The sequence below is a fragment of the Bombus huntii genome, chromosome 15, assembly GCF_024542735.1.
Source record: "Bombus huntii isolate Logan2020A chromosome 15, iyBomHunt1.1, whole genome shotgun sequence".
NCBI lineage: Eukaryota > Metazoa > Arthropoda > Insecta > Hymenoptera > Apidae > Bombus > Bombus huntii.
In genome coordinates, this window is record NC_066252.1 from 8989918 (window position 1) to 9017737 (window position 27820).

General features: G+C 37.0%; 1 protein-coding gene across 6 annotated transcripts in view; it reads right to left on the reverse strand.

Moving 5' to 3' along the window:
* Positions 1–27820, reverse strand: part of LOC126873944 (ras-specific guanine nucleotide-releasing factor 1-like) — a 56937-nt gene that overhangs the window by 19609 nt on the left and 9508 nt on the right. For all 6 annotated transcript variants that reach the window (XM_050635347.1, XM_050635346.1, XM_050635344.1 and 3 more), the window contains exons 5-9: positions 7716–7822; positions 5599–5746; positions 4306–4613; positions 1581–1810; positions 1201–1397 (exon numbers count right to left, since the gene is read on the reverse strand). In XM_050635347.1, the coding sequence (XP_050491304.1) occupies positions 1201–1397; positions 1581–1810; positions 4306–4613; positions 5599–5746; positions 7716–7822 (990 nt within the window). The remainder of the gene's footprint in view (positions 1–1200; positions 1398–1580; positions 1811–4305; positions 4614–5598; positions 5747–7715; positions 7823–27820) is intronic.

A 27820-nucleotide genomic window follows, 5' to 3' on the forward strand; every position in this document is an offset into this window, starting at 1 on the left:
TACGGTATTAATATTCAACGATAGCAGTCGCTTATCGCTTTGCAAAATTTAACTACATCGTGTATCATGCACGACACTGCAGATAATTCTCTTTAATCCGATTAATCGCATTTAAGGTAAGGTCATGTTCGTACAAATATTAGAATTTCTTGGTACTCCTCCTTGCCCCCCTTCTTTACTGTTCTCTCTTACTCCTAACTTCTCTTGCCCTTTTTTCATTCGTCGCGTATAAAAAAAATACTTAATGAGATTTGTCTCGTTATCCTATGAAGAGTTGTTGCGATAATACACGGTATAAAGCGCGTATAATCCCTGAAAACGACGAAACAAAAAAAAAAAGGACGTATTATACTATATTTATAATTCAAGCGCGATAATGGAAATTATTTGTGGAATATTTATTAGAAAATGGTAAGACAGCATGCTGCAAAAAGGACTAGTGTAGAAAAAATAAGGAAAAATTGGAATATTCTAATACGTAAAATCCCTCTAAATAAATTTACCTTCAAAATATTAAAAAATTTGTTTTTCATGTGCGCTGCGTGGGAAAGTGGCCAACGCAGTTCCTATGTATATATCGATTTATAAAGTAACGAAACAATTCAGCCATTAATAATAAATGTTAACCCCTAGCATTTTTTTACGTTGTTAGTAAAAATAAACTTTTCCACGCGTAATTACAATTTACAGATACCGTAACGAGCACAGCGTGACAAAAATTTACATGCATTATACGAGAAAAATAAGACGACGCGCGACGCCGCTCCGTTTAATCACCAACGCTTAAACGAAAAGTGGAAAAAGAAATGAAACCTATTTTGTTTCGAAATGAAATTTCCATATCGAGTGGTCCTTTACCTACGGGCCACAATTTTGCTGATCGGGGCACGCAGGATTTTCTAGAATTATGACCGGTGATCACAACTAGTCGGAAACTGTTCGTAACATTATTACTCTCTTTTATCGTTAATTGGTCAATAGCTGTGCAATACGTGACAGAAATATCGGCCGATGAAATAGAAACCCGGAAATATTTCTCCAGGCATGTTGTATACGTAAAGCAAAATAAAAGCCGTTAATTAAAAGCTCGATTAATTCCTATCGATAAGTGACGGATAGATTTTCAAGGTTTACCGCTGTTAATCGACGTTTAATCAATTTGTTTATCGAAGCAAATTGAATAATAATAATGTGACGTACCTGATGCATAGGATACGTTAAAAAGGTCTCCAGTGAACGTCCTCCGCAAGCAGTCTTGTTCTCCAATCTAGTGAGCAATGCAGCGAACGAAGGTGATGATTGCTTGCATTCAGTCAACACTTGAAGACTGTAATGGTGGTTCCTGACGTATTCTTGATAAATTGACAACATTGGTAGTAACATGTCGAACAAATCGCCTGAAATCACCGAACATGATTCTTTCTATCGCTAGCACAGCAACATTCTAACGAAGAATTCTTCCATATTGTTACATAATCTTATATGGTACATTGCCAATTAATAACAAATAAGAATTAACCAGAATGTTACCTAAACGTTATCTTTGGATCGAATGGCTTAATAGAAATGAAACTACGTACCTAAAACTAAAGTGGGCCAGCTCTCCATACGAGAAGTGAGACCCTTCAGGAAGATCTGATGAAGGAACAACACTGTTTCGCTATTCAAAAATATGCTATTCACATCCTCGTGACTACAAGGGGGTTTCTTTGAACTGGCAGCCATCTTAAAAGGCCTCAAGAAACAGCTTACTAATATCTCCATCTGTTCCGTATATTCTTCTTCGGCTTCCACCATTTGAAACACTAAGCTGAAATATTAAGAAAATCCGTTTTTTCTTCTGTTTTTCTCCCTGCTAGGCAAAGCAAAAGATAAATACACGGGGAAACGGAACACATATATTTTGAATTAATCGAATATATGAACGAATATTTCCACTTATGATAATTTAGCCCGCTAGATTGAAGAACAGTCAAGGATATTAATTTCATTTTGCCTCTAATTAGTTGTTGGGATAATTATCGCAGCTGCACGTGGAAGGCATAGTACGATTAGCGAATCGGCCTCCCACTCAAAGCTAATGAGTTTCCGCCTCGAGAGATCATTACTTCCAATATGCCTGGAAGGAAATGACGCAGCGTTCGCCAATGAATCTTCGTGTTTCACGTGAAACTAAAATTACAGTCGCTTCGTACTCTGGTGATTGTAGTTTCACGTAGCAACTAACTAACAATGTTTTCTATGTTTATATCACACCGAGTTGTCATTCTGAATGGAGAAATTACAACTAACTTATATTACGTACGTTAGTGGCTTTTAACGAGTTGCAGGTAAAATCGTAACGTTAGGAGATATAAAAGCGAAAAGCCAGATCGTAATTACTCCTCCTTCGATCGATATATGTTATGACCTAATCGTCAAATCCTAGCACCGAATGCAACAGACATTTGAAACTAAACGCGAATATATAGTTTAGCCTATTTCTGTTTCTTCGCGTCTTTAGTTGGTACAAACGTGTAGTAGCCAGTAGCAAAGTTTCGATGTCTACAATTGGCAAGAATGATACTTAGACTAATGTGAATACAGAGCCGAATGTAGAGAAAGAATGCACTTAACGATCCTGGACGAGTCTCAAAATTTTCTGGAAATAGGTGCAAAGTTTACCTGGTTTAAATGAGCGAAGCAGAGGAACGCAGAGAGAATGTGGCAGCAGACAAGCGCAAAGGTACATGTACATGTACTTATACGATGTTGCGGTAGAAGATGAATACCAACAAGATCAATTTCAAAGTGCCTTTGAGAGAGTAAGTCTAACAGGAATTTAGGATATGTTTAATGGCTTTTATATAATTTATACAAAGCTTTGTTCATCTTTCCGTGCTCCCATACCAAATCCAAACTAAACACAAACAGGTGTAATTTAGTATAAAATTATTCCTACGATAAGTAAAAGTTTTAGATTAAATTCAGCTGTTTGATCATCGTTTAAATATGGTAGCCGAAAATGATTATTTAATAACGTATCGTCTCGTTTCGCTACTTTTACATAATGTTTCAAATATGTCTGAGTATAGGAGGTTAAAATTACAGCAAAAACCGCGCCAATTGTCTGAATGACTAATTAATAATGAAACTGGTTGTTAATCAGCGCACATAGCGTACTAAGTACAAAATTCTACCAGGCAAATAATGCTCTATATTATTTATCGAAGCAAAGTTTGCTATCTGCAATTGTTTTGCTGTGAGACAGCGAGCGTGAGACTCGAGGGACAGAGTGCTGCCTCTGTTTGTTCTGTTCTTTTCCTCAATCAAACATTTATTAAGCGAATACACGTCTCGGGAGAGTATTTAATCGAATGAGAACACGAGCAACACGAAACAAACGTAACAAGCTCGATGGTGACAAACATGTACCGTAATAAACAATTCGTCTAAGTACTTTTCGAAACGAACAATGTTACATAATCAACGTCGCGTTAAACCACTATTTAGTAATTGAATATCATTTAATATTACACAAATATTATCGCTGACATTTCACAGATACATACGAGTCGTATTACCCCTATTAAAGCGTAATTGTTATCGATACAGTACACGGTTGTTTCGATTATTCGACAGGCTATTTATTTGCAAGTAAATCAATTTCAATGTACACCTGTTTCAAGATCAATGTATACAGGGTGGTTGGTAACTGGTGGTACAAGCGGAAAGGGGGTGATTCTACGCGAAAAAAGAAGTCGAAAATATAGAATAAAATTTTTTTTTTAATTTTTTCATCGATACAACGATCTACAGTGAGATCCGTTATAACGAGACGCGATAAAGTAGACGCGTACCGAGCGACAATTCAAAGTCGATTTTCTCGAAAACAAAGCCTCGAACGAAAAATTTTTATTCCATATTTTCGACTTCTTTTTTCGCGTAGAATCACCCCCTTTCCGCTTGTACCGCCAGTTACCAACCACCCTGTAATGTACATCACGTATAGTAATCGTATAACCAACATATACAGTTAAATCAATTAATTGATCAAAACTAATTCACATCTGTTCCCTGTAAGATAGCGTTAATGTTTGAGATACTACAGGATAGGACGCTATATTAATCCCATTTGAATTTATCCCTTGTTCCATCTTCCATCGCCGTCTTTACAAAAATATTTAACGTTGAAGTTTTCATATTCTAAGAATTTGATCTAATAATCGTAATTAGATTCGAGAAAGCTTTCAGCACCGTTGCTATCTTAGGTGATTGTTACGTGTTTATGTTAAAGATTGAAAGAATAAGGACAGTAATTCCTACCTGTTCCGCTTACGCATGCTCTCAGCATGAGGGCTTTTAATGTACTGCTCGACGATCTGCTTCCAACGCCTGCGGCACAGCCAACCCCTGAAGAAGCTTTGAACCTTTTTAATTTTCTGCATCTCGATCGAGCCTTCGCTGATATCTCGTAATCCAAACGCTGAAATTCCCGAACCATGTGCCTCGTATCCAAAAGTGGATCCCGATATGTATAAACTGCCAGTGCCTTGGGACATGGTCCTTTGAACTCCCGGTCTTCCTGTATACGACGAAGCTACAGGCCTTAACTCTTTCTTCAGGGTGCACAGCTGCAAGAACGCGAATCACACAAAATAACGTGAGAATAAAGCGAGAAAAACTCGAAAAATTCGTTCTTCGAAATTATCGGAAGTGTCGAGATAGATTATGTCACGATATCATGTATAATGCGTGATATGGCCTTAAATCGCTTTAATAGACAAATACTAAAATGTACTATGCCGATTTAATTAAAGGGGAACTAACAAAGTAGAATTTTCATTATGATACGAATACGCGAATTCCTTCTTTTTTTATTTTAAGATATAAATTAGAATGGACATTCTCGTATTTAATATACGGGACTTTTCAGGTCAAGGAATTTTTGTAATATCGAGCTACCTATTCTAATGATCTTTATATGCGTATACTCGGAGAGGAACGAATATCTGTTAATTATATTAATGGAAAGTAAGAGATTATACCGTACACGATGTATATATATATTTTTCATTCCAATTGCCATCGCTGTTAATACTTTCTTCGTAGTACTTTGTTTCTTGGAAAAAGGTAATTCATTTTATACGCGAAATTAGATTCGTTGTTATAACATCGGAGAAAGTTTTAACGAAACCTTATCGTATAGCAGACTGTAACCATAACGGGCCATCCTTATCTCACGAAATACTGTTGCGGCAAGGGACGATCGGAGTTTAGGAAACGTTTACGACGTTTCCCATAGCCGTCATTGTTAAACCGTAACGAAACCCAGGAACCTGTTCACGAATGTGACGATAACGTTTCGAGAGTAACTACGTTTCCGTCATAGTTGCAACAATGTGAATAATTTTGTCTCTCTTGTTGTATCGTTTGTATTATGTGGAAAATAAGTACGTGTCCAATCGTTTGAGTTGTTATGCAAATTGATGTTTGACGTCGTGTCACATTACGAAGAATCGTGACAACACCCTTCGGGGTGAATTTCCTAGCTAATTGAAATAATCTTAGCTCCAATTCCACTATTTGAAGATTAGGCGAAGCTAGTGTTTAACATACTTCTCCTCGGAGCTTCTTTATTTCTGATGCGAGCTCCTCGCATTGCTGTGTGTACTGCCACTTGGCCGTCTTCTCGGACTCGACAATCTGCAACAGGTGCAAATGCTTCTGCTCGAGCTCCTCCTTTTGCAACAGCAATCTGTTGAAACTGCAATGAATAATCAAGTTGCTAGTGGAACAGATACATATCTGCCTCCGTGCTTACGTTTTAATTAGGTCAAAATTCATCGTAATTCCAGCTAAGTAAAAGATTTTAATACAATTCTGACTATCTTAAGCCGTGGTAGATTTAGTCAGAGATTGATAAACAACATACAGCTACAGCAGATGTTAAACTATGAATTTACAAATAGAAAGCTAGTGTTGTTCGTCCTTTTCTATCGCTAGTTACGTATTTTTGCAATATTTTTTACAATATTTATACGTAGTAGTTTTAGAATGGCATTCCATCTGACTTGTTATCGTACATCTTGTTAAAGCCGATTTTAGATACTACAGTGACTCGTAAAACTGTTGCAACCCTTTTTATTTAAAAGTTAGGAGGATTAGAGCTTACCACATGACGCATAAAAAATTTTTGAAAAAATTGCAATTGTTCGCAATCGCGAAGGAAAAAAGTAAACGTGGCATTCTTTAACTTTCTTATCGTATGCTTAAAATTGTATTCATTCCAATTGAAATTTTTTTCAAATTTCCTTTATATCTCATTTAGTAAGCTAACCCTCCAAAAATCTGCAAAAGCTTCAAGACGTTTGGTACAATTTTAAAGAACTTATTCGATCTCAAATTTGCAACGAGTTCGCGAATCACTGTAGACGGTACAACTGTAAACGAGCTTGACATATTAACGAGTTAAGAATCACTTTGGAAGAGCGTGCAGTAGTTTCAAGTAGTATCGAACCGAAATTGATCAGAAAACAGAGTCTAAGCGTTCCATGTACGCTATTAGATGGTTTGTTTCTTTTATATCTCCATTGGGTAATTTCATTTTATTCCCGTCTTCCTCGTGCATTCTTTTCGTATGCACCGATAGCTTAGAATATATTGAAATTTCCGATGAAAATGAAAGTTGTCAACAGCGTACCATTTTCTATTTAAATATCTTTCCGTATCATATATCTCGATTCGAACAAACGATTTTTATTAGTACAAGTGCAAATAACTCCAATTCCCCTACCAACTGAAATTTAATCGATAGCCACTAGTCCTTTCACGCGATGACAAACAGCAAACTCGGTAGCATCCCAAAAACATGCTATTGGCGAACGTAATACGAGTAACATTACATCGTGTCGAGTCGCAAAATGTGAAATGATAGTAATCAGAGAAACCAGTAACTCAGAAGAGCAAACGTACGTATGTATATAATATATATGTTGGTAATATAAATCCACGTTGATCTAAGGAAGAAGATATCCTTTTCGTACGTATCCTCTCCATGGATTATAAAAGTCGGCTTCGATAAGAGAGAACAATATTAAAATATAAGTCTGCACGTTTTCTCCGGCTCTTTATCCATTTCAGATCTTACTTGATCCTATTCGGACACGGATAAAATTACTTTTATGTTAAAATACAGGAAACCCCGATTCTGATCATTGAAATTTCGTTCAAATTTCGTTCAAATTTTGTTAATAATGGTCGTGAATCGATAAAAGAAGGATCAGGGGCAACGGTTGGTTGCCCGCTTGCTTTGGCAAAAGAAAAAAGAACGGACGATGAACAACATGCGATGTTAGTGACGCACGTAGAGAACGTTATGGTCGTTTGACACACCTGTAGGCATTGCCAGCGCGATCACGTTTGTCACATAGGCAAAACCATTAAGGCACTAACGTGAAAAAGAACAGACAAGCCAACCACGATCTAAAAATCTATGGCAGCCGTGCGAGCTACGGAAATAAAAAAATGAAAATAATCTTATTGCTATCTTAGAAAATACGAGAAAGGACAACGCGTAAGAAGTTATTTTATGATTTATTTCTCCACTCTTTTCATATCGTTAAGCTCTGCTTCTTTTGATATTTTAAACACCTTGGACCCGAACTATGCGAAGATATCATCGTTTTAATCACGCTCATTTCCACCTATAAATTACACACATAATATATAGTTACCTAGCTTCTCGTATAGCTTCGATCCACGTTTTGCAGTCTGACTCTGTAGCCGCTTTTAGCTCGTATGATCGTTGATTCTCCCTTCTATAGGATATCGCGAAACAGTGCTGAAACACATAGTGTAGCAAAAGCATAATTAATCAAATTCCATTTCGTATCTGTGGAATGATGCGTTTACGGCGAAGTTCGTGTAAACTTAACTTGTTCGCTATGCTCGTTGTCGGTGATACGGCTAATTACGAGAACAAGCGTAAGAATTTGAAAGAATCTCGTTCGTTTATCATTCCCCGATAGATCGACGAAAATCTTGAAGAAACCGTGTTTCAATATAAATCGTTGCAATAGCAACCGTAGCGATGGATAGGGTCGTTGCGTGGCAGCTTCGGACTTCGAAAATTCATTGAAAAGTTTCAATGAACCAAAAACAAATATACAAAAGGCAGAGATGTGGGCGTGATAAAATATGCGCCATGTCGAGTCAGGCGTTAAATACATTCCGACCGATCAGGTACTCGTAATTGTACATTTCGCCGTATTGACTCAAGCGTTTTATTATAACCCGCGACATCGTACTGCGGGTATGTTGTCAAGCGTACGATCTACACGAGAGAGCGAACGCACGAGAGAGCATGTGGCCTATTGTAAACGAAATCTCGGTCCGAGGTCGGCAACTAGTGTACCGTACGAGCGTACAGTATGTTTGTCAACGATCGAAGATGTGTACGGCCAGTTGCAACGAAATTATGCTGACAGAGTGTCCAAAACTCGAATCCGCTGCAACTTCCAGCGATACGAGCAATAATCTAGATTCAACTGATGCAACTATTTAGGTCGACGAAATCGATGTCAACGAAATTCTTGATTAATTTGAGAAACTGTCGTGAGAAGACGCAAAGATGGGAAATTGTTTGCGAGAGAGATTTCGAATTCGTTGCTTGGTCGTTCGTATCGAATATTGAAACAAATAAGCTTTCAATTCCAAACCGTATTTACGTGTACAAATAAAACGATATTCCTTGTACGAAGTGGAAAGCTTTTACGAAACATACTGAATTATTCTAACAGTAATAGTAATTTCATGAAGACACACGAAGATGAGAACGCAGTAGTGGAAAGGAAATATTTTACGACATGTTACGAACAGATTATGCGTTTTATACACGAGAAGCGTATTATTAATACAAAAGTGAATGTTATCAATAAACGAAAGTGTAGATTTATCGATGCGATGAGTAGCGTTGGCGTTGCACGAAGAATTTAGTTCTTTTTACTACAAACAAATTTTACTGCGTTTCGATTCTCGCGCCACACGGATAGAAGTTTTCTTGCTACTGCCTCGATTTTCAGTATCGCTCGACACTCTCTGCTTCGAACTTCTAATTTCTCAGATTGCGAAATCGTGTTTCCATATGTTCCATGTTGCGATACGTCATTGATCGTGTTTCGTTTCTTCCGTAGACGTACGACTTAACCGAACATCCGTAAACTTCACGACAAATACGTTCGCTGCTTAAAAAAAGGTACGTTTCAATGGAAAGAACGAATACAAAGGTAGCGCGATAAGTTCGCGTAAAACATTCCGGAACTGATCGAAAGCGTTGAAACAAAGTGATGAAAAAGACAGACGTTTAATAAATCTCTGAGAGATCTGTCGTCGACATCGGTATATCTCGACAGAGAAAAACATCGGAACCAGAAGTTCTTATTATCGAGTCGATTACGGTCCTGTGTACAAGGCGAGCCAACGGGACGCCAGTAATCCATCAAGCGGTTGTCAAGCACGTACTTTCTCCACCACGAGGACGCATATTAGACGTTACTTACAGACAATTTGCCGCCGACTCGGCTACGAAAGTTTCTCTCAGGGGAGAAAACGGTTCTTGGCTCTCGCCTTTCCGCCCGGTGCTCGAGTTTCAATTTTTTTCTTTTTTTTTTTTTTTTTTGCGATGCCAATTAAGGTAGGGAAGTTTTATGATAGGATCCCTAGAGAAGAGCGGAAATAATCCCTTTTCTGTCTCACTTGACCTATTACGTCAGTGTTTTCGCCGCGCTCCTGCTTCTCCACGAAATTCTCAGACTGCCGCAGTTTATTCATGCGTTATCCGCCTCAAAGATCTGTCCTGCTTTACATAACCTTTAGCGGAAAGCCTGACACGACTTCGCCATGATTTCGTATAGCATCAAATTCATAATTTCTCACGTTCTGCCTTCGCGAGAATAATTACGCGTTTATCTTCGAAACGCGATCGTACGATATGATACAAGTTAACGGTACGAAAGAAAATAAATATCGAATGTTTCCTAATCTTTTATTCGCACGCGAGGCTTTACAAACGTAGCATTAGTTGAATAATGTTTCTCATTAACGTCAAAATCGTTCAAACGCCAACTTTTCTTGCCCCATTTATATTTAGGTCGTGCTAATTGCTCTCCGTTTTAAAGTCAGCTAGGTTTATGACAGAGATCCTCAGGCAAATGGAAATAATTTCTTCCATGTCTTGGCAATCTATCGCGTCACGATTTGCTTCAGAATTCCGTTTCAGCGTGGAATTGCAAGTTCGAACGATCGTCGATCGCGCCTAGCTGTACGATAAAGTAAAGGAATCGAACGATTTTTCGTCGAAATCGTAGAATTGTGGAAAGGCATTCGACGCGTGATATATCCACCAATTTACTAATCAAATATACGAGGAATTGTAAATGTACATGTAGAACATCTTTCGAAAATTGGCTAAACTGTGAGGTCGCGATTCGATCGAAATTCACGACAAACAACGCGCGAATATGCGAATAGGTATACTGTCGTTTCGACGAAAGAGAGACTATTAATAGTAATCATCGCTAGGGAATTAATGTTCCTTTGGCCAACGTGGATTAAAGTCAGCCTCCAACCACTCCCTTTAACTTTGATACTCTGCAGGGGATAGGCGGACAAGGCCATTCTGTGTTTCTATCCTACCTTTCTCATTTGTTAGCCTAATTCGCGTGGTTCTGCTTGTTTCGTTATCTTTTCATTCGCCTAATTACGTTCTGCGCACATGTCGTATGTTGGTACGAGAAAATGGTTCTCGAATTATCGCTCTTTTCACAACGTTGAATTCGTCCAACTTTTATAATATCGTTCAACTTCTAATTGCATTAAAAATATTAGTAAGAACGCAAAGTGTGGCAAAATTCTTTCGCGAATATCGTCTGTTCTCGGTGAAGGATTATTATTAAGGGTATTAACGTTAAACGCTTTATTTTCTCTGAAAAATGTTCCCCGGCTATGACTTTTCTAATAAAATTATCCTACAAAGTGCATCAGCAACAAGTTTTATCGTGGATACAAAAACCTTTGTTCCCTTGAGCGGATAATTTTTAATTATTCGATATCCGATCGTATGGCATTCGTTGCTCAATGCCATTAAACAAGACTATACCTTTCATCGATTATTACATGACCTGACCATGTTGTTTGAAATGTTTAATTTCTCCATCCGACGAAGTCAGAAATTGTCACAAAACGAATCAGATCTGAAGAAACTCGATAGCGGAAGGTACCTACCTGCTGGATCGTCTGTATCCACTTTACAAGAAAAAGTGATTACTTTGATTGCTAGCTGTGCGAGTATCTCGTTACCTATGACAGGCAGCCAGAATTAACTCGCGAACAAAACGAGCTAAATCCCTGGCCAATTATAAAGGGACACCTTCCCTGTCTCTTAATGATGAAAAAGACGAAATAATTAATCTCACGATATGACAATGCTTTTATTATTATTTCTTTCGAGCATTAGAAACAATGATAACGGATTATTCCTTTTACGCATAGGTTCTGTGAACACTTTCTTGAATCGTGAAATATTTTTCTAACCAGCGGTGTTTCGTTCATAAAATTTTCGCGAGCATTTCCAGATTAATATTTCAGCGTGTTTCTGTGCCTAATTTAAATTCATGCGCGAAGGGTACTCCAGATTCCAACGAAAATACTGTATTCTTTTTTCACCGCCGCTTGGACAACCACGAAACGCAACTCGACAAATAAAAAGAACGAGGAAAGTACAGCGACGAAAACAGATTTTACGTGGACGATACGTGGAAATAAAAATACAAACTATCAGCTTCGTTCGATGTGTTTTAATCTGGCGCGTACTAAATCCAGCACAGATTTCACAGCATACGTTTTCCTGTTTTTAAACTACGAAATATCGGCCAGGCGTTATCTTCTCCTACGTGTATTGGAATCGAAGAAAATCGGAAGCGGACGAGGCAGCGATACGTAGGGGCAGCAGTTTTCCGTCTCGATGAACTAATCGTACCTTTTCAGCCGTCGAATCCGACTGAACAAATACAGAAGTATAGTGAACGAAGTACAAATCCAGATACGGGCCAGCCACTCTTACAGCCGGATGAAATTGGAACGGACGTCGACTGTAAATATTTAACGGAAGCGAGAAGGAAAACAGCTCCCTGTCCACCGCCTAGCTGGTGGAAAGAACAACTTCCTAGGGACGTTGTTTATGCCGACGATATAAAGAATGGATGCTGCGGAGACGAGTTCTGCCACGAATGAACCAAGGTACCCGCTGAAAGGAATATCGTGCGAGTTTTTTTCAAGATGAATCGTTTACTTATATCGTCACGGCTTGCTTAATCTCAACGTCTATTAATCGAAAGAAAATCAGCGAAACGACAAGGAAGCATCGGGTCGTTTCAAGTAGAAGAGATTAGCTTTGGTCAGACGTAGGACGAGTGTCGGTATCGATGAATCGTCCGACGAATCTTTTCCTCCATTTCCTGCACGCTTAATTTTTCTCGCTCTAACGTAACGATCGAAATCGCAGATATTACAGCGAGTATCGTTAATCCTGCGCGCACATACTTGGTGACATACTGTGTGTACACGTGAAACGTGGAACAGTACGCATTTATCATTATAGCAGGGAAAATGAAACACGTAGGACACGTCAATTTATTTTCAGATCTAAAGTCGAGGGAAAAGTACTGCGAATAATTTCACTGGCTTGGAGCAATTTGTTTTGTGCTCTTGTATAGGCAAACGAATCAATGCGAGTTATTTCGGTGTAGAAATATTTCACATTCCGCGAAACATAGTCTTTAGGAACGTATGAAAGTTTCGAAACACCGTGTTTCTATATCCTGTTTCGTTCGGATGATATTCACTTGGAACATTTCGCGCAAAATTACTCTGCGTATTGTGTGAATTACGTAAATTAGCGCGCGTTAATTTCTGCACGTTATTACGCTTCGATGACATAGAAATCGTGTTCAAACGTCGATTTCAATGACAAACTTTCGAGATGCAAATGAAAATCGTTTATAACGCATGATACTAATTAATATGAAAATGTATTTCTAATCGATAAACTGTTACGTTACGACGTCCAATATAGGAAACGTTAAACACATCGACCGAATCTTTCATTCTTCGTATAAATGGAAACATTATCCGTGCTAATTGAATATATGTCCATTTCAAACAAATACACTCAAGTATGTATGAAAAATAATGGTAACGTACATGTATCTAATGTAAAATAATAATAATAATGTATAAACATTAGGTCGTCCGAAAAGTTTCTTTCGTTTTCGTTTTATATTATTTTATCGAATTACGTATGATCCATTTTGTTCCGTCAAGATAAAGATCACAACGTTTGATAGATTAGGTTTCATGTTTGTATAAAGATGCGTCGTTGTAAAAGACGTGTCTGTAAAAGAAAGACACTTTCCGGGCAACCTAATAGAAAATATGTGAATTCGTAGTCGCGAATACAAATCGATAACATACAGGTTCGAAATATTGAAACAAATGAAATATCTTTATGAAAGATTTAGACGGTTTACGAAAAATCAACGTTTTATAGAAACGCTTGCAAACGTTTAATCCCAACGATCGTTTCTTTTTCTATTTTCTTTTTCCTTTTTTACGAAGATACTGGGCAAACTGAAATTACAGATAGCGCAAAAAGACAAGAAAGACAGTTCATGGATAATCGCTTCGTTGAAAGCCATTAAACGAGCGAAAAACGTTGGAAATGATCAAAGAAATTAACGAAGTACGCATTTCGCTTCGAATACATTGGCGAATAACGTTGAATTTTACGAAGCAACTGTCAAACAAACTTTTCGTTTTTCGCTTAATTATTCCTACTTCAACGAATTATAAATTATAAATAAGTTAAATTAGTTATATTTAAAAATTCCTTGTGTGCGTGTGTTTTCCTGGAAAAATAGATTTGCGCTATATGTCCGAAATTCTGGTAACGTAAATATTTCGTGAAAACGAAAATTTCAATAGGATTCGTACGTGTCGGTGATTTATCGATATAACGTATGGTAATTTTCTAAGAATTATATCTGCTTGTACACGAGAAACGAATTAATCGATATAATTAATTTAGTACGTTGTAGTGCGTTGCGTTTATCGAAACATTTCGATGCGCATCGAATCGATGATCACGTCGTCGAGCATAACAGCACCACGTCACGAAACAATGAATACTAACAAGATGGTTCGGTAGAAACTAGAAACGCTAATACTATTCGGGACTCGATTCACATGCCGATGCATCGTCCGTTGTTAAGCAGAAAGTCACAGGGGAATAAGTTAATCGACGTTATGAAGCCACATCGGCTCTGAGACGTTCGCGTTTCACGGGGATTGCCGATGCCACTTATCATTATCGATCCGAATACGGAATTACCAATACGTACATCTCTAATCTACCTGGCATAATATACGAAGGAAATTGAAACAAAGCGGATTAACAGTAAACGTTTCGATGGAAGAGCTCTCGATATCGCTGAAAGTGCCTTTGCTTTTGATGTCTTGAGACGAGCTTGAAGATGCCTGAAGAAGATGTCTCGCTGTACCACAGGCGTCGGTTGATTCGGCTTCGGTACCGAGTTAGAGTTTTATCAATTCGTTCGTAACGATCTATCAACTTGCATCGTTCACGTTAAAACGGATAAACGATTTGACGAGAATTCGCTTGAAATTTTTCAATGAAAAACGAACAATGGAGAAATTAATCTGCGGCAAAAGGAACGAATTAACTATGTGAACTTTATTTACGAAGAATATCGCGCTAGTGGTTCTTTTTTTATTCAATAATAATTATTAATCGATAATAATATTCAAGGGTATTACAGCACTTTTATTTTCTTTGGAATAACTTCACCGAGCACTAAAAATATCCCGTGACCTGTTGTAAGCCTTTGTCACTTGAAAATTCTCTTGTGAAAAACAACGCCATTGCCGGTTTCATATACACCGTTACTATTTATAACCTTTTCATAATCTGTCACAAAGGAGCACGTGAAATGTTATTTTCGTGCTTAAAATATTTTTTAAGATGTACGATTATACCTATATTTTCTACGCATATTGCGTCAGTCATAAATTTAGCGGGGGCGTCGCGTCGTGCCTGATTCCATCCTCGATTTCTTATCGGAAGAGAAAAAGCTTTCTCGATTTCGATGATTCAACAAAGAAAATATTCGAAGAGGGATAAGTAGATAAGTAGAAGAGAAGATTACATAATTATTAGCTACCAATTAGCAGATGCATTTCGGCAATGGTGGTAAATTAACGACGATAATGTATACTTAATTAGAAACTAAACTACAGAACTTCCCTTATTCGTAGAACTGTACAGTAGCCACAATTGCAACGACTTACGGAACGCCGCTCAATGTTACGCCGTTTAAAGCTTCTGTAATAAACGTCTACTAAACCGCTTCGATATAAAATTAATTTATGCAGATTATTTCCTTTGCTACATGATACGTATTAGTGGAATTCCGCGAGTGAAGCAATTTTCTCTTTGTTACCGCCGCAAGAGTTAACCGAATGCAAACTTACGAAATAAACGACTATATCCACGTTGCCAAGCAGATACGATAAAATTTCCAAGCTTTTATTTTACACGCGGAGTGTAATTTATAATAGCAATCGCTGCGTATACGCAATCCGTGGAATATCAAAAAGATTGTTCGTATTTTATAAACCGCCACTCACCTTTTGCAAACAGTTTAAGTTAACACCTTTGTGTGTCGTCATCTATTTCTGTATTTCATTTCTATTCTTATTGAAGATGGCACGGTAGAAACGAAGAATCCGTGGAAGATAATGGAAATCGTTAGTTCGCGCGGTGATATTAAAAGCGCGTGTTATTTTTATCTGGCAAAGAAAGTTTGACAATCTAAAAGTTTTCTCAAGTCGCGTCGATTATGAGTTTTCAAAGGGTAAACTTCGGTTGTTTAATCGAAGAAGACCAACATCTACATACGTGACAAACCGTTAGGTAAATACTAGCGTTGAAGCACGAGATAGCGCGATAAAATTGTGCGGTTTACATAATCGGCGTATTAACAAGCAACTGATTATTGAAGACGGTGCACGGTACAAGTGATCGGTTAATCCGCGGTTATTAAACGAGATTCCCGAGAGAAATTGAGAACCGGTTTGTATCGTAATCCTTGGGTGTGCGAGTCCGCGGACAGGAGGAAACTATTGACCAGTTGCGGTTGATACGAACACCTTGATGATCCCTGACGTCCTGTAGGTGTGATAAGAGATAAGCGTAAGTGAAGAAACTGCGCGCCAGTTTCGCGAGATGAGCTCCCATGAGAAGCTTATTTTTAGCTCGAAACAAAATCGATTTATCCCTTCTGATGCTACGCCGACTGGCACTACGCTTCCGTGGCCTCTCGGGCCGGCATTGCACACGAAGAAACGAGCGAACAAGGGAAAACCAGAGGGAAACGCAGGCAGCGCGCATGAAATATAAAGCAAGCAAAAAGCAGAGGGAAACGAGTAACAGACCGAGAAAAAGAAATGAAAGGAACGTGAACAAGAGGGAATGGAACGAGCTGCTTTAGCGGCATAATATGCCGGCCTTGGTTCATAAAAACAGAACTTTATTGAGAATCTAGAATTTCGTAGTGATTTAAGGATATATCTGACTAGAGAACCGCTACAAATTTTACAGCGATGCGATTGGACTCGAGGCACGTTGATTTTCTACGTTTTTTCGTATTTTTTTTTCTTTTTTTTTTTTGCGGCACCGAATAAAAGGTGAGAATACGTGCGTTTCTAAAGGATCGTCCATTAGATAAATCAGAAATTTAAACCGTGTAATTGGAAAATATCGTAGCGTAAGATTCCTTCCCAAATATCGTAAGTCGTTTCTTGATGAAAATTTCAAACGCTTTATATCCCGATAATCCGCGAATAAATTATGAAGTCGACGACAAAGATCGCTTTGTCGAACGCAAAGGCACTTGGGGTATTCGATATCGAACTTGGGATGTTTACTTTCAACTTTCTCGTATAATCCTATCGAATTGTAAACCACAAAAAAAGCTTTAGCGACAGATTGCGCTCGAACGTTAAATTCCTCTCGTGAACTTCAGCAATTCTGATATCGTATTACAAGCCGCTAAATCTTTTTCAAATAGATCGAGCTTCGCGATGGATCGTAAAATTATACGTCAACAGAGTCATCCGAGTAGCTAATAACCTATTTCAGTAGCACGACGTTTCCTCTTCTATCATTTGTTCTATTTCCATAAAAACGAGTGATACGATCTCTTTCAATTTCACGACTCATCCCATATGGATTACATCGGGCAAAACACACGGAAAAATCGGATACGTTCGTTTCTCTGTTACACAATTTTATCAAAGGTTCTATTGAAATAGCAACAGCCAGAGAAAAACTATACCTACGATTAATTCGCATACGCGAATCAAAAACGGATACCGTTCACTCTGTTTCGTAAAATATCCGCCATATAATAGAAGCGAATCGGATTAATGGTTGCGAGATTGAAACGCATAATACAATTCGCGACTCGCATTCATTCGATATCGAGCGTTAAAACGCGATCCGATGCATCTGAGGATACGAACCGCGTGGAAATTGAAATTGTATACGAGTGAGAATTTCGACGTGGACAAGTGGCAGGTATTCAATGCGATTCAAATTCCTTGCCACGATATTCGTGCGTAGGAAGATGCGAATTTTAATTAAGCGACTATGTATACGGTATTCGCGATACAATTGTCGTCGATCGACTGAAACGATACTGGATAAGCTTCGTTTATCCCTGCGTTATTATTCCCAACTTATTCGTTCGTTGTAAACGCATTATAAATTTTAAATGTTTCACGATCGTTCGTTTTTTCCCATGAAAATACTTTCCAACGATGTTAATTGATTTATAATAATTTTATTAGAAACGTTTTCCGCGTATGTTCAGCCTCGGAACGAAACGCGAATATTTGTCAAGCGGATCAGAATGTTTGCGCGTAGGAAACGAAATTCTTACCAAGTTATTATATAAATGCACGAACGGTTTCAAGATATTGGACTTATTTTCTATAAAACGTAGAAATAAATTTCTCGACCTGGTCTACGCTACGGCAACCAGATTCCAATACCTCGAAACCCAGCAACATTTCATATTAAACGTAAACGATATAAAAATATTTTCATTACTCGGATCAATAGTTTCACATTTACCACCAAATTTCACGTCCAATTTAGATGTAGCGTTTGAGAGTCGAAAGAACCTATATTAAAATAACATATCCGTGGCTGCAAGCAACAAGAGAAAAACAAAGGAGAGAAGAATGGTAATTATTTAACCAAACGGTTACAACAAAACGTACGAAATTAATTCTGCCAACGAACACGAACCCTCCTTTCAATATTTTTATCCCTTTATCTTACTAATATATTTTTACATCAATACGAATCTAAGTATAATTTTTCCCTCAATCTTAAGGGTTTTATTAAGGGTGATATTTCTGGAGCATAATGCTTAAGAACAAGTGTCTATATATAATTAAAAAGATACACGTATATGTATACGAAATATTTCAACGACTTAAAAGTCTGCAAAAAAGAAAGAATAAAATATTCGATCAACGCCGATCGATTCTATTTATGTTGCAAATTGCAACTGTGAAGAAATTAGTTTTTCCGATTTCTTCTACAAATCAAATTACATGTAAAAATAAATTTTAAAGTAAATACCGATAGTACGTTGTTTTCGTGAATATGTTACGTATTATTTATTCGATGCTGAAATATTTATATACTGCTCGATGCCAGTGGTTAAATAATAGCGTAAAAAAGCGTATTAAACGCCACGAAGAAACAAGTAAGAAGTAAAACATGCGAGAAAAGTCTAAATTGAGCGTACTTTTACGTGTACAGTGTGCTCTTAAAACGTATTACAGGCCATCACCTTTAACCCTTCTTCTATTATTTTCACCGCGTGACATGGTTTTCACATTATACTTTCTATGCAATTTAACGATTATGTCGTAAGAAATTTGTGGATATTTCGATATTTATATAACAGAACAGTATTTACAACATATATTCGGCTGTTTTCATACATAACGAAATGTAACAGCTAGATACGACGAATAACTGGCAAGTTAAAAGTAACTTGATCTATCCCCGTTAATTCGACCTCGCCTCTATCCACCATTTTTCCATACAAATTATTTTCCGTTATCGCGTCGAAAAAAAAATTATTTCGTTGCGTCCAGTCACCGAATTTTTGCTTCTTTTTTTAATGATTTTCCTCCGAAGTTGTATTTTTCCATAAGTTCGTGGCTGGGAACATAATATTAAATCAAATTGATATCAATCGATATGATAAAATTAATAGTTTGATAGAAGCGGAAACGACGTTACACCACTTTGCACAGCAATTTTCCTTCCTCTTTGATCGTTCGATTAAGTTGCGCGAATTAATGTTTAAAATGAAAAAGATGAAATATATAAATCTACTTGTTTAATAACGTTGTCTTTTCGAACAACCTTTAGTATTACAATCAAGAGTTAATAAAGAAGTACCTTCTATTCGTGCGCGCGCGTACAAACTTTTGATAAGATATAAATTAAGAAAAGCAGTAACCTTAACGTTGAAAGAATATTGCTTTAGAAACTCGAGAGTTTTAATTAAAATATTAAAAGCAAAACACAACAAATAGTATCGCGAAGAATAATGCTGCGTTATTGTAAAAAGTAAAACTGCAGCATTGAAAAACGTCTTATGGTAATTGAACGACTCAAAGTTTTTGTTTTATAATGGAAACTGAAACTTCGTATATTGTGGCAGATGCTAACTAAATCTATTACAAATCATATTCATCATATACCATATAAACTATAATTATTCGTCTGTAATAATTTGACTTCTGCCTGACTGCACAACAATTAATATCATTCGCTGTTTATTCGTAACTTTGTAATGACAGAATTTGCGACAAGTTTAATTAATTAGGAATTTTGGAACGAAATTTCAGCAAAATTTTCATTAGGTTGGCTATAGTTTTCCCAGTGACACCACAGCTGGCTTCGGTTCGATACTACACTGTATACAACGTTGATATACGATACGTTTCCCATAAAGGTATTAGGTAGATTTAATCAAGCAATTTAATTATTTCGGTTTTCCCAAATTGTTAGTTTCTTCGAATTAAAGAAATATCGTACGTCACGATTAATACTATTATTATTATAAACGCTGGATTTATTACTTAAAAGGCAATATTTTTCAAGTGCATTGTAGTACACGACGCCACGTTCTTTATATTTATCTTTCCTATCGATACAGTGATTTTGAGTTCTTTTTATACTGCTTCCTTTTATACTACCATTTATGCGAGTAGACCTTATATTTTTAAAAGAAAGAAGATAGCAGAACAGAGAAATTTTATATCAAAATGGAGGAAGAAGTCGTATTAAATTTTCACGTTTCATATTTTTATTACGATGTTTCTATCCGCGTATAGTAATATCGTATAATGATTCTCATCCATCTAATTTATTTATCTCATGGTATTTTTTATAAACTTCATATGTATATATATATATATATAACGTTCGAATCAATTTCAATTTGTAGCAATTTTGCAATGGATTCAATATTTCAAAACGTTATCATATTAACATAATAATATTGCTTTTGAACGTTAACAGTTCATCGAACTTATTAGAACTTATTACGTAAACAGCAGATATTATATTTACATTAGTTGGCGATGGCTATTGAAGTAAATAAATATGCAAATATCACGAAATGCAATAGCGTGTAACTCTACAAAGTCTGCAATACGATTAAATAATAATAATAACGATAATAATTTCGATAGCAAATTAAATGTTCTTCCAAACGCAAATAAACTATTTAATGTTTTCGTGAATTTTGTAATCTTTACTCTCACCGAGGTCACAAGTGCAGTCCTAATTATACGCTTTATGGTCTGCCAGATAAATTATTATTAGGCAGTCGCTCGATAATAACAAGAACCGTGTGTCATAAATTTGTACCCTGGCGCATTGGTAATCAATGGACATGGAACTCTGCCTCTTGGCTTGCGACCCGCACCTCCATTTAGCTGACTTTCCAGATATCTTGCCAAACTAGCTGGACTGTCCACAGGCTAACAGCGTCGCTGATTTGCCAATTAGGTCAGCCTCCGCGATATAAACCAAGGGATAAGTTAAACACGTTAGAAAGCTTTTTAAGTTAATCGGTCAATTTTACAAACGGGACAAATTTTTCCTTTCGTTCGTTTGCCAACGTTCTAAAACTACAAAATGAAAAAGAAAAGCCTATTTTGACAAAAGGCAATTCGAAAGCAAACGACAAATAACACAAGGTGTAATTATCGCAAACTATAGTGAAACTAAATCCCATTCGTCGCGAGTTCGAGATTCTTCGACTACGAGGATCAAAAAGCAAGCTATACGGAACGATACAAGAAGCTCTGTTCGTGACACGGTAACAATGAAATTTCACGCATGATCGAAGAGAGATACCTGCGTATGAAAAGTAGCAACCTGTACGGAATCTTTTTCCATTTCATCTGTTTTTATATAGAAAGTTTACTGAGCGTAAGGTCAAAGGTAAATCGTAAAACCATCGATTGTCCCGTTTCCATCTGTCGTGTGTAACAACCATAACAGATGCGGAACAAATTTCTCGAACAACAGCCAGGCAATCGTTCGAACCCATGCTGGAACTTAGCAGATTGACTACAGTCAGAAGCGTTGTTACTAAACCAAGGAAAGTAACACGACAACTTTCTAAGCATAAATATAGAGCACAGACAGATGGAAAATCTTTGCAAAATAGTTTCGGCAACGAGTATTCTGATTATCCATTCGTCGAGTGCGACCACTACCATAATTTTCTTCGTAGGAACGCAATAGTATCGCTTTAACGAAATCTATCGATTTTCCCCTGATGTAAAATTTCTGAGCATCGTATGAGAACGCTGCGGCGCCTGTGCATACGTGATACATTTTCGCGGTATCCGCATTCGCTATCCAATGGTTATATCTATGTATCTTATAAGGACGGATAGGAAAGGTATTGCTCCAAGATCGATAGAGGAATTTTTTCAGCCAGTGAGGTTGAACGCGCGTCACAGTCCCGACAAATTTATTGTTCTATAAAGTTTGTATGAAACAGGTATCGCTTTTTATCCCAAATACGTATATAATAGGAAATCCGTGTAAATATATATTTACTCTTGTTCTCATCCTGCTATATGTATATATATATATATTTATATGGCGATAAATAACTCACAAATATGATTTAAAAGAGTATTTATCGTTCGTATTTCTTAAGGCGTTTCAAAATGTTATTTGTCAGGCGATGAAATAGCAATAAAATTTACTTATTAATATCGGCGACTTTCATGAGAAATCTAATATCTTGATATACTTTCCCTGCACTTTCGATATTTAAAAATAAAAAATTGTTACCGACTTCCTTTTGCACCGCTTCGAAAGGACGATCGATATCCACACGCATTGTTATTAGCAACGGTAAGCTTGCTGACGAGCTGTTGTTTGCATATTTATATTGTTAGCGTGATTATTATATCTAAAATATGAGCTTACATATAGTTTCCATATTTTGCGATTGCTTGAATTAATGTTATAAATGAAATTGATTGAATCGCTCGATTAAGTCAGAGAAGCAATTCAAAGGCAGAATAAAAAAAAACAAACGTGTTCGGAGAGCGACGTAAAAATCAAATGGTACGATGTGAAATTTTTATATTTTAATTGCCAGCAATTTCACGTATGAACGTATGAACTGTAATGAAATCATTGCCAGTAGAAACTGTTCATTTATTACTCTAGTTATCATTCAATAACGTAAGCTGCTCCACTCTATAAAAAGTAGCTTTGCGAACGGCAAACAAATACATTTTACGGTACGTGACATTGCAAGATGGAAATAATTGCCTTTCCTCTTTGTGAATACTAAATAGGCTAACGATCGTGAATCCGCAAACGGAATATTAAATAAACAACACGAATACCGCCTTTTGTTTATTCATGAATACCGCCCTTTGTTTATTCACGAATAAGTTGTATATCATAATTATCTGTACTTTAAGATTTCTGAAACTGTGAAACACATTTATATCTGTCTATAACATGCAGTAACTATAGCTATCGTGACCCTTAGAGAAGATCAATTACGCGCTGAAATATAATAAAAAATACGTATTATATGTTAAAGATAGATACGAGATATCGAGGAGATATATTAAAATTACGTCTACAATAATTAAATTATACCGTTGACGAGAAGCCGTTTTCTTCTAGAAAAAGTTGTTCGTTTTAGCAGAAATTGTTCCGCTGTTTGTGAATTTCAGAAAGCAATCTCTTTTGATCGAAAATACGTATCTCCGTATCTTCAGCGCCACGACACGATCAAATGAAAATATTCATCCCACGTCAATCGTCGAAGAGCATCATTTATTAAAAAGATCGTGTATTCACATGGTACGGTACTCGCGAATTCATACAAACGAAGGGAAAATTTATAAAATGTGGAAATCACTCAAAGTCGGTATCAATATGTATGTACCATATGTCTGTTTCTCTACTGCTTTTAAAAGAATAATTTTCCCGATGTTTATGTATATATGTATTATGTACATATATGTACGTAACGTGTGTATATGCACGGATCTCGGTATTTTTTTAACTTTTTTTGGTATCCGTGAAATAATCTTTACGAATCACGTATTTCTAACACAGATATACAGGGTGGTTGGTAACTGATGATACAAGCGGAAAGGGGGTGATTCTACGCGAAAAAAGAAGTCGAAAATATAGAATAAAAATTTTTATTCTATATTTTATTTTTTTTTTTAATTTTTTTTTAATTTTTCCATCGAGACAACGATCTACAGTGAGATGCGTTATAACATATCGCACGCGTACCGAGCGAAAATTCAAAGTCGATATTCTCGAAAACAAAGCCTCAAACGACAAATTTTTATTCTATATTTTCGACTTCTTTTTTCGCGTAGAATCATCCCCTTTCCGCTTGTACCACCAGTTACCAACCACCCTGTATAGTCGCCTTTATAGCGAGTAGTTAGTGACTATATTATACCGAGTACACTCGCCGCCAAAGGGATGTACATTAAAACTATATAATACTTCGTTCATACAAAATATGTCTGTATCAAATATGTATGCACGATTATTTGATCTAGCTTTTGCCAGCTCAGCTTCTGAAACAAAAGCCTGCCAGTCTTACCGATGGATTCACGAGTAGACCATGAGACGAGAAATTCGTTATTCTCCTCCTTCCTCTCTCCTTTTCTCTCCATTATTTGCTTCTAAATATTAGATTCCTAGCGAATAATTAATAAACGAATGAAATAGATGCAGATACCAAGACGCTGTCGTTGTTATTAAAAATATTTAAAGTTCCACGGTTAAATCAAACACTGACGATTGAAAGGTATTTTTCGATTATTGCTCGATTATTCACTTGAAATCTTCGTAAAAATTAAAATACGTAAAAATACATATTTATAAAATAAATAAAAGTACCCAGAACCTGCGATCTCTCGTAAAAACGAGCGCCGGATATCTCCTGTTCTTACAGCATAGGAAGTTACTAAACTTATTGTCATAAAATGAGGAACGAAAGTATCGTTACAAAATACATAGTACATTTTTCAAAATGTCTACAAAGAGAATATTGGTTAATTTTTGTTATTGGTACCTGTTCCATAGTGCCTCATAAATTCCACGTATCGAGGTCATCAGCTTGGTTGATCGAGTTATCTGCCGATATTTACAGCGTCGTCCTCGATAAATGCGGCATCGCGAAAGAAAATCCATCCGCGTCTACCGATGTTTTACACACCTTTTTCCACTGCTTTCCGACTATCGACTATTATCAACAACGAAGTTGATACAATATTTATAAAATTTTCATTTATCGTATCAACGAATAATAATGCTATTTATCAGTCACGTAAAATTAATTCCATCGCTATCGATTCAAATATGCTCGCGTATACTTATTCATGAACCAATTGTAAAAGTGATTTTTACCGATGCTACTGCAAGAAACACCGATGAATATTAAATTTCATTTAACATTTTAGCGCATCCAAACGCACAGCTGCGCATCAGGCGTAACTTGATTTCCATCAGATCGAACGAAACAGCAAATGGACGAGAATAAAGACAAGCTCATAATTCTCTGGTATAATATTCGTGCGTCGAAAGGACAGCCGACGTTAACGAAGTACAATAGAAGACAAGTTTTAGATCCGATGTACAAGACGGAGAGTAAGTCGCTGATAGAACTTGTACAGCAGCGCGAAACAAAGAAGGCCATCCACTGCCAAAGCAGCTGTATTTTTGTTTCGCAATTTTTTCACAAACCTTTTCCTCGGGTTTTGTGGGTCTTACGGCAGCTGCTTTCGAGCAGACGTTTAATTAATTTGCGCTCCAAGGATAAATACAGAGTGGAGATGCGGACAACTGTGTTTTGCAGCGTCACGTAGAGACGGAATTAAACGTATAGTAAACAGCATCGCAATCCGAATACAATGCAGTTATTAAAAGAGATATTAGACGGATCGTATAGAGAGTAGGTCAGCTGATATTATATCAATCGATTATTGCCATTCTGTTACTCTCGTTTCTCTACTTTAATCTTGAAGCCAGCAACTTCTGAACGTCATTGTAACCGAGGTTCGCAATTCGAAAATTTGATAGGTTGTCTCGATAGGAGGTCGTATTAACTACCGATAGAATCTAAACTCGTTATAACAAAGTTGTTATAAACTCTGTATAAATACTCGGACAAATAACGAGCTCATTTACGAACAGAATTTACGCAAAACTATGTATATATGGTAATAGGCTACATAATCGCTGAATTCAAAACAAGGGAGGTTCCACGTACAAATTTTCGTTGGTATTTGCTGCTATTAAAACTGCTATTAACATACAATAAAGATGTATCGATGAAAAGTATGAAACCCTGTTCTGCGAAGAACAAAGATTCCAGCGTTTAAACTATAAATCGTCAGATCTCGCGATTCGAAGGAAACGCGCGATATCCATTCCGATTCCATCGCAAACGTTACAGCCAGGATAGAAAGATGAAGACGAAACCGAGAGAGTAGTTTCAATCACCTTTCGAGACTAAGTAAAACGGAGACAATGCTAGCCGTGAGACAATGGTACGCTAAAACGGGACGAGCACTTCGACGTAAGAACGACGATGTTCGCCGTAGTCATTGTTTCGTGTACGCTCGTCACGTCAAGGCTAACGGCTGCAATTGATTTCTCAGTGGAGGATGCGAGGATCCTCCGTTTGAAAGGAACCTCTCAAAGCTCGTCGTGCAAACGGAATTTGCGCACACCAACGCTAAACTAAGTGGTAATTCCAGTTCGATCAAAGAGCTTCGAAGAGATTTATCGAAATAAAACGATCTATTAAATAGATGCTGCTTATGGTTGGACAAAGACCGTTGCCGTATCTTCTTTCTGAATTATTTCTCTTTTTTCTCACACACACACACCACGAGCACGTACACCTACATTTTTGAAATTTTCACATTTCTACATGTCGAAGCAAAAATCATTGCCTGGTACTTTGCTCGACAATCGCAAAATAATTTACCAATTTCCACTGTTACTCTGCATCTGTTCGTTCGTCGTATTTCATTTCATGAATTTTACAACCTTCGTCATCTCCTTTTATTCCATGACACCGCGTTAATGTTCGTTACGGTTCTCGTATCCCATCCCAATATTTTACATCCTCAATTTACATCGGTTTCTGCTGCTATTAATTATCGTTAAAATATATCCCGTTAGCCATTAGTTGAGTGACGTTTGTTTCCTTTATCGTAGGTACATATAACGGCTCTCTACTTTTATATAAAATTGTCCCCAAGTCGACGTTAATTTCTTCGTGTCACACGTTAAAAATTGATCATTTGTTTTATTCGCAAATACGTGTTCACTTTGCAGTTTAAAATGCAGATGAGTTGATCGATGCTTGGAATGGAACTTGTTTGTTCAAAGTTGTTCAATTTGTTTATTAATCAAACGAAGTGCAACTTGTTTGCCATAGCTTCTCCACTGATATGAAATACATGGATCGGCGAAAGTTTTTAGCTTAGATCATCTAACAACGGCGATATTTCATAAGAATTAGCTTTAAAATATTCTCTACAAAAAAAAAAAATTACTACAAGAGACTTTGCCTCTGTGCAACACACGACGACTACAACAACCAAAAAAGGACTACTAAATAGCGTTAAAAATCCAATGTCAATTCGAAGCAGTTCACGGAATCAAGCTCTGAAACCTTAAAACGTTTCAAACTTTGTTCGGAATAGAATTTCGTCAGAAATTGAATCTGTGTTTTCAATTATCGCCCAGCAGTAGTACCCTTCAAACTTTTTCCACCTCGAAACGGACTTGTTTGAGGTGAGAGATTAATTTACACTTCGATCTCTAGTGGTTGAAGGCAACGATCATGGTATATGCATACATATATATGTACATTGTACATCGAGGCAAGTTATTCCCTTAATATTTTATTCTTTGAAAAGGGAGTTTTCTTTCAGAGTTGCGTCAGGAAGCAACGAGAAGTCCCGTCCCTGTTGTGATTATCATCACAGATGCATTGAAGTTAAATTACTATTGGACTGGAAGAACGCTGTTCCAGGAATTCGATAGCTCAGTCATGAGAATGGTTAACAGTCAAACAGG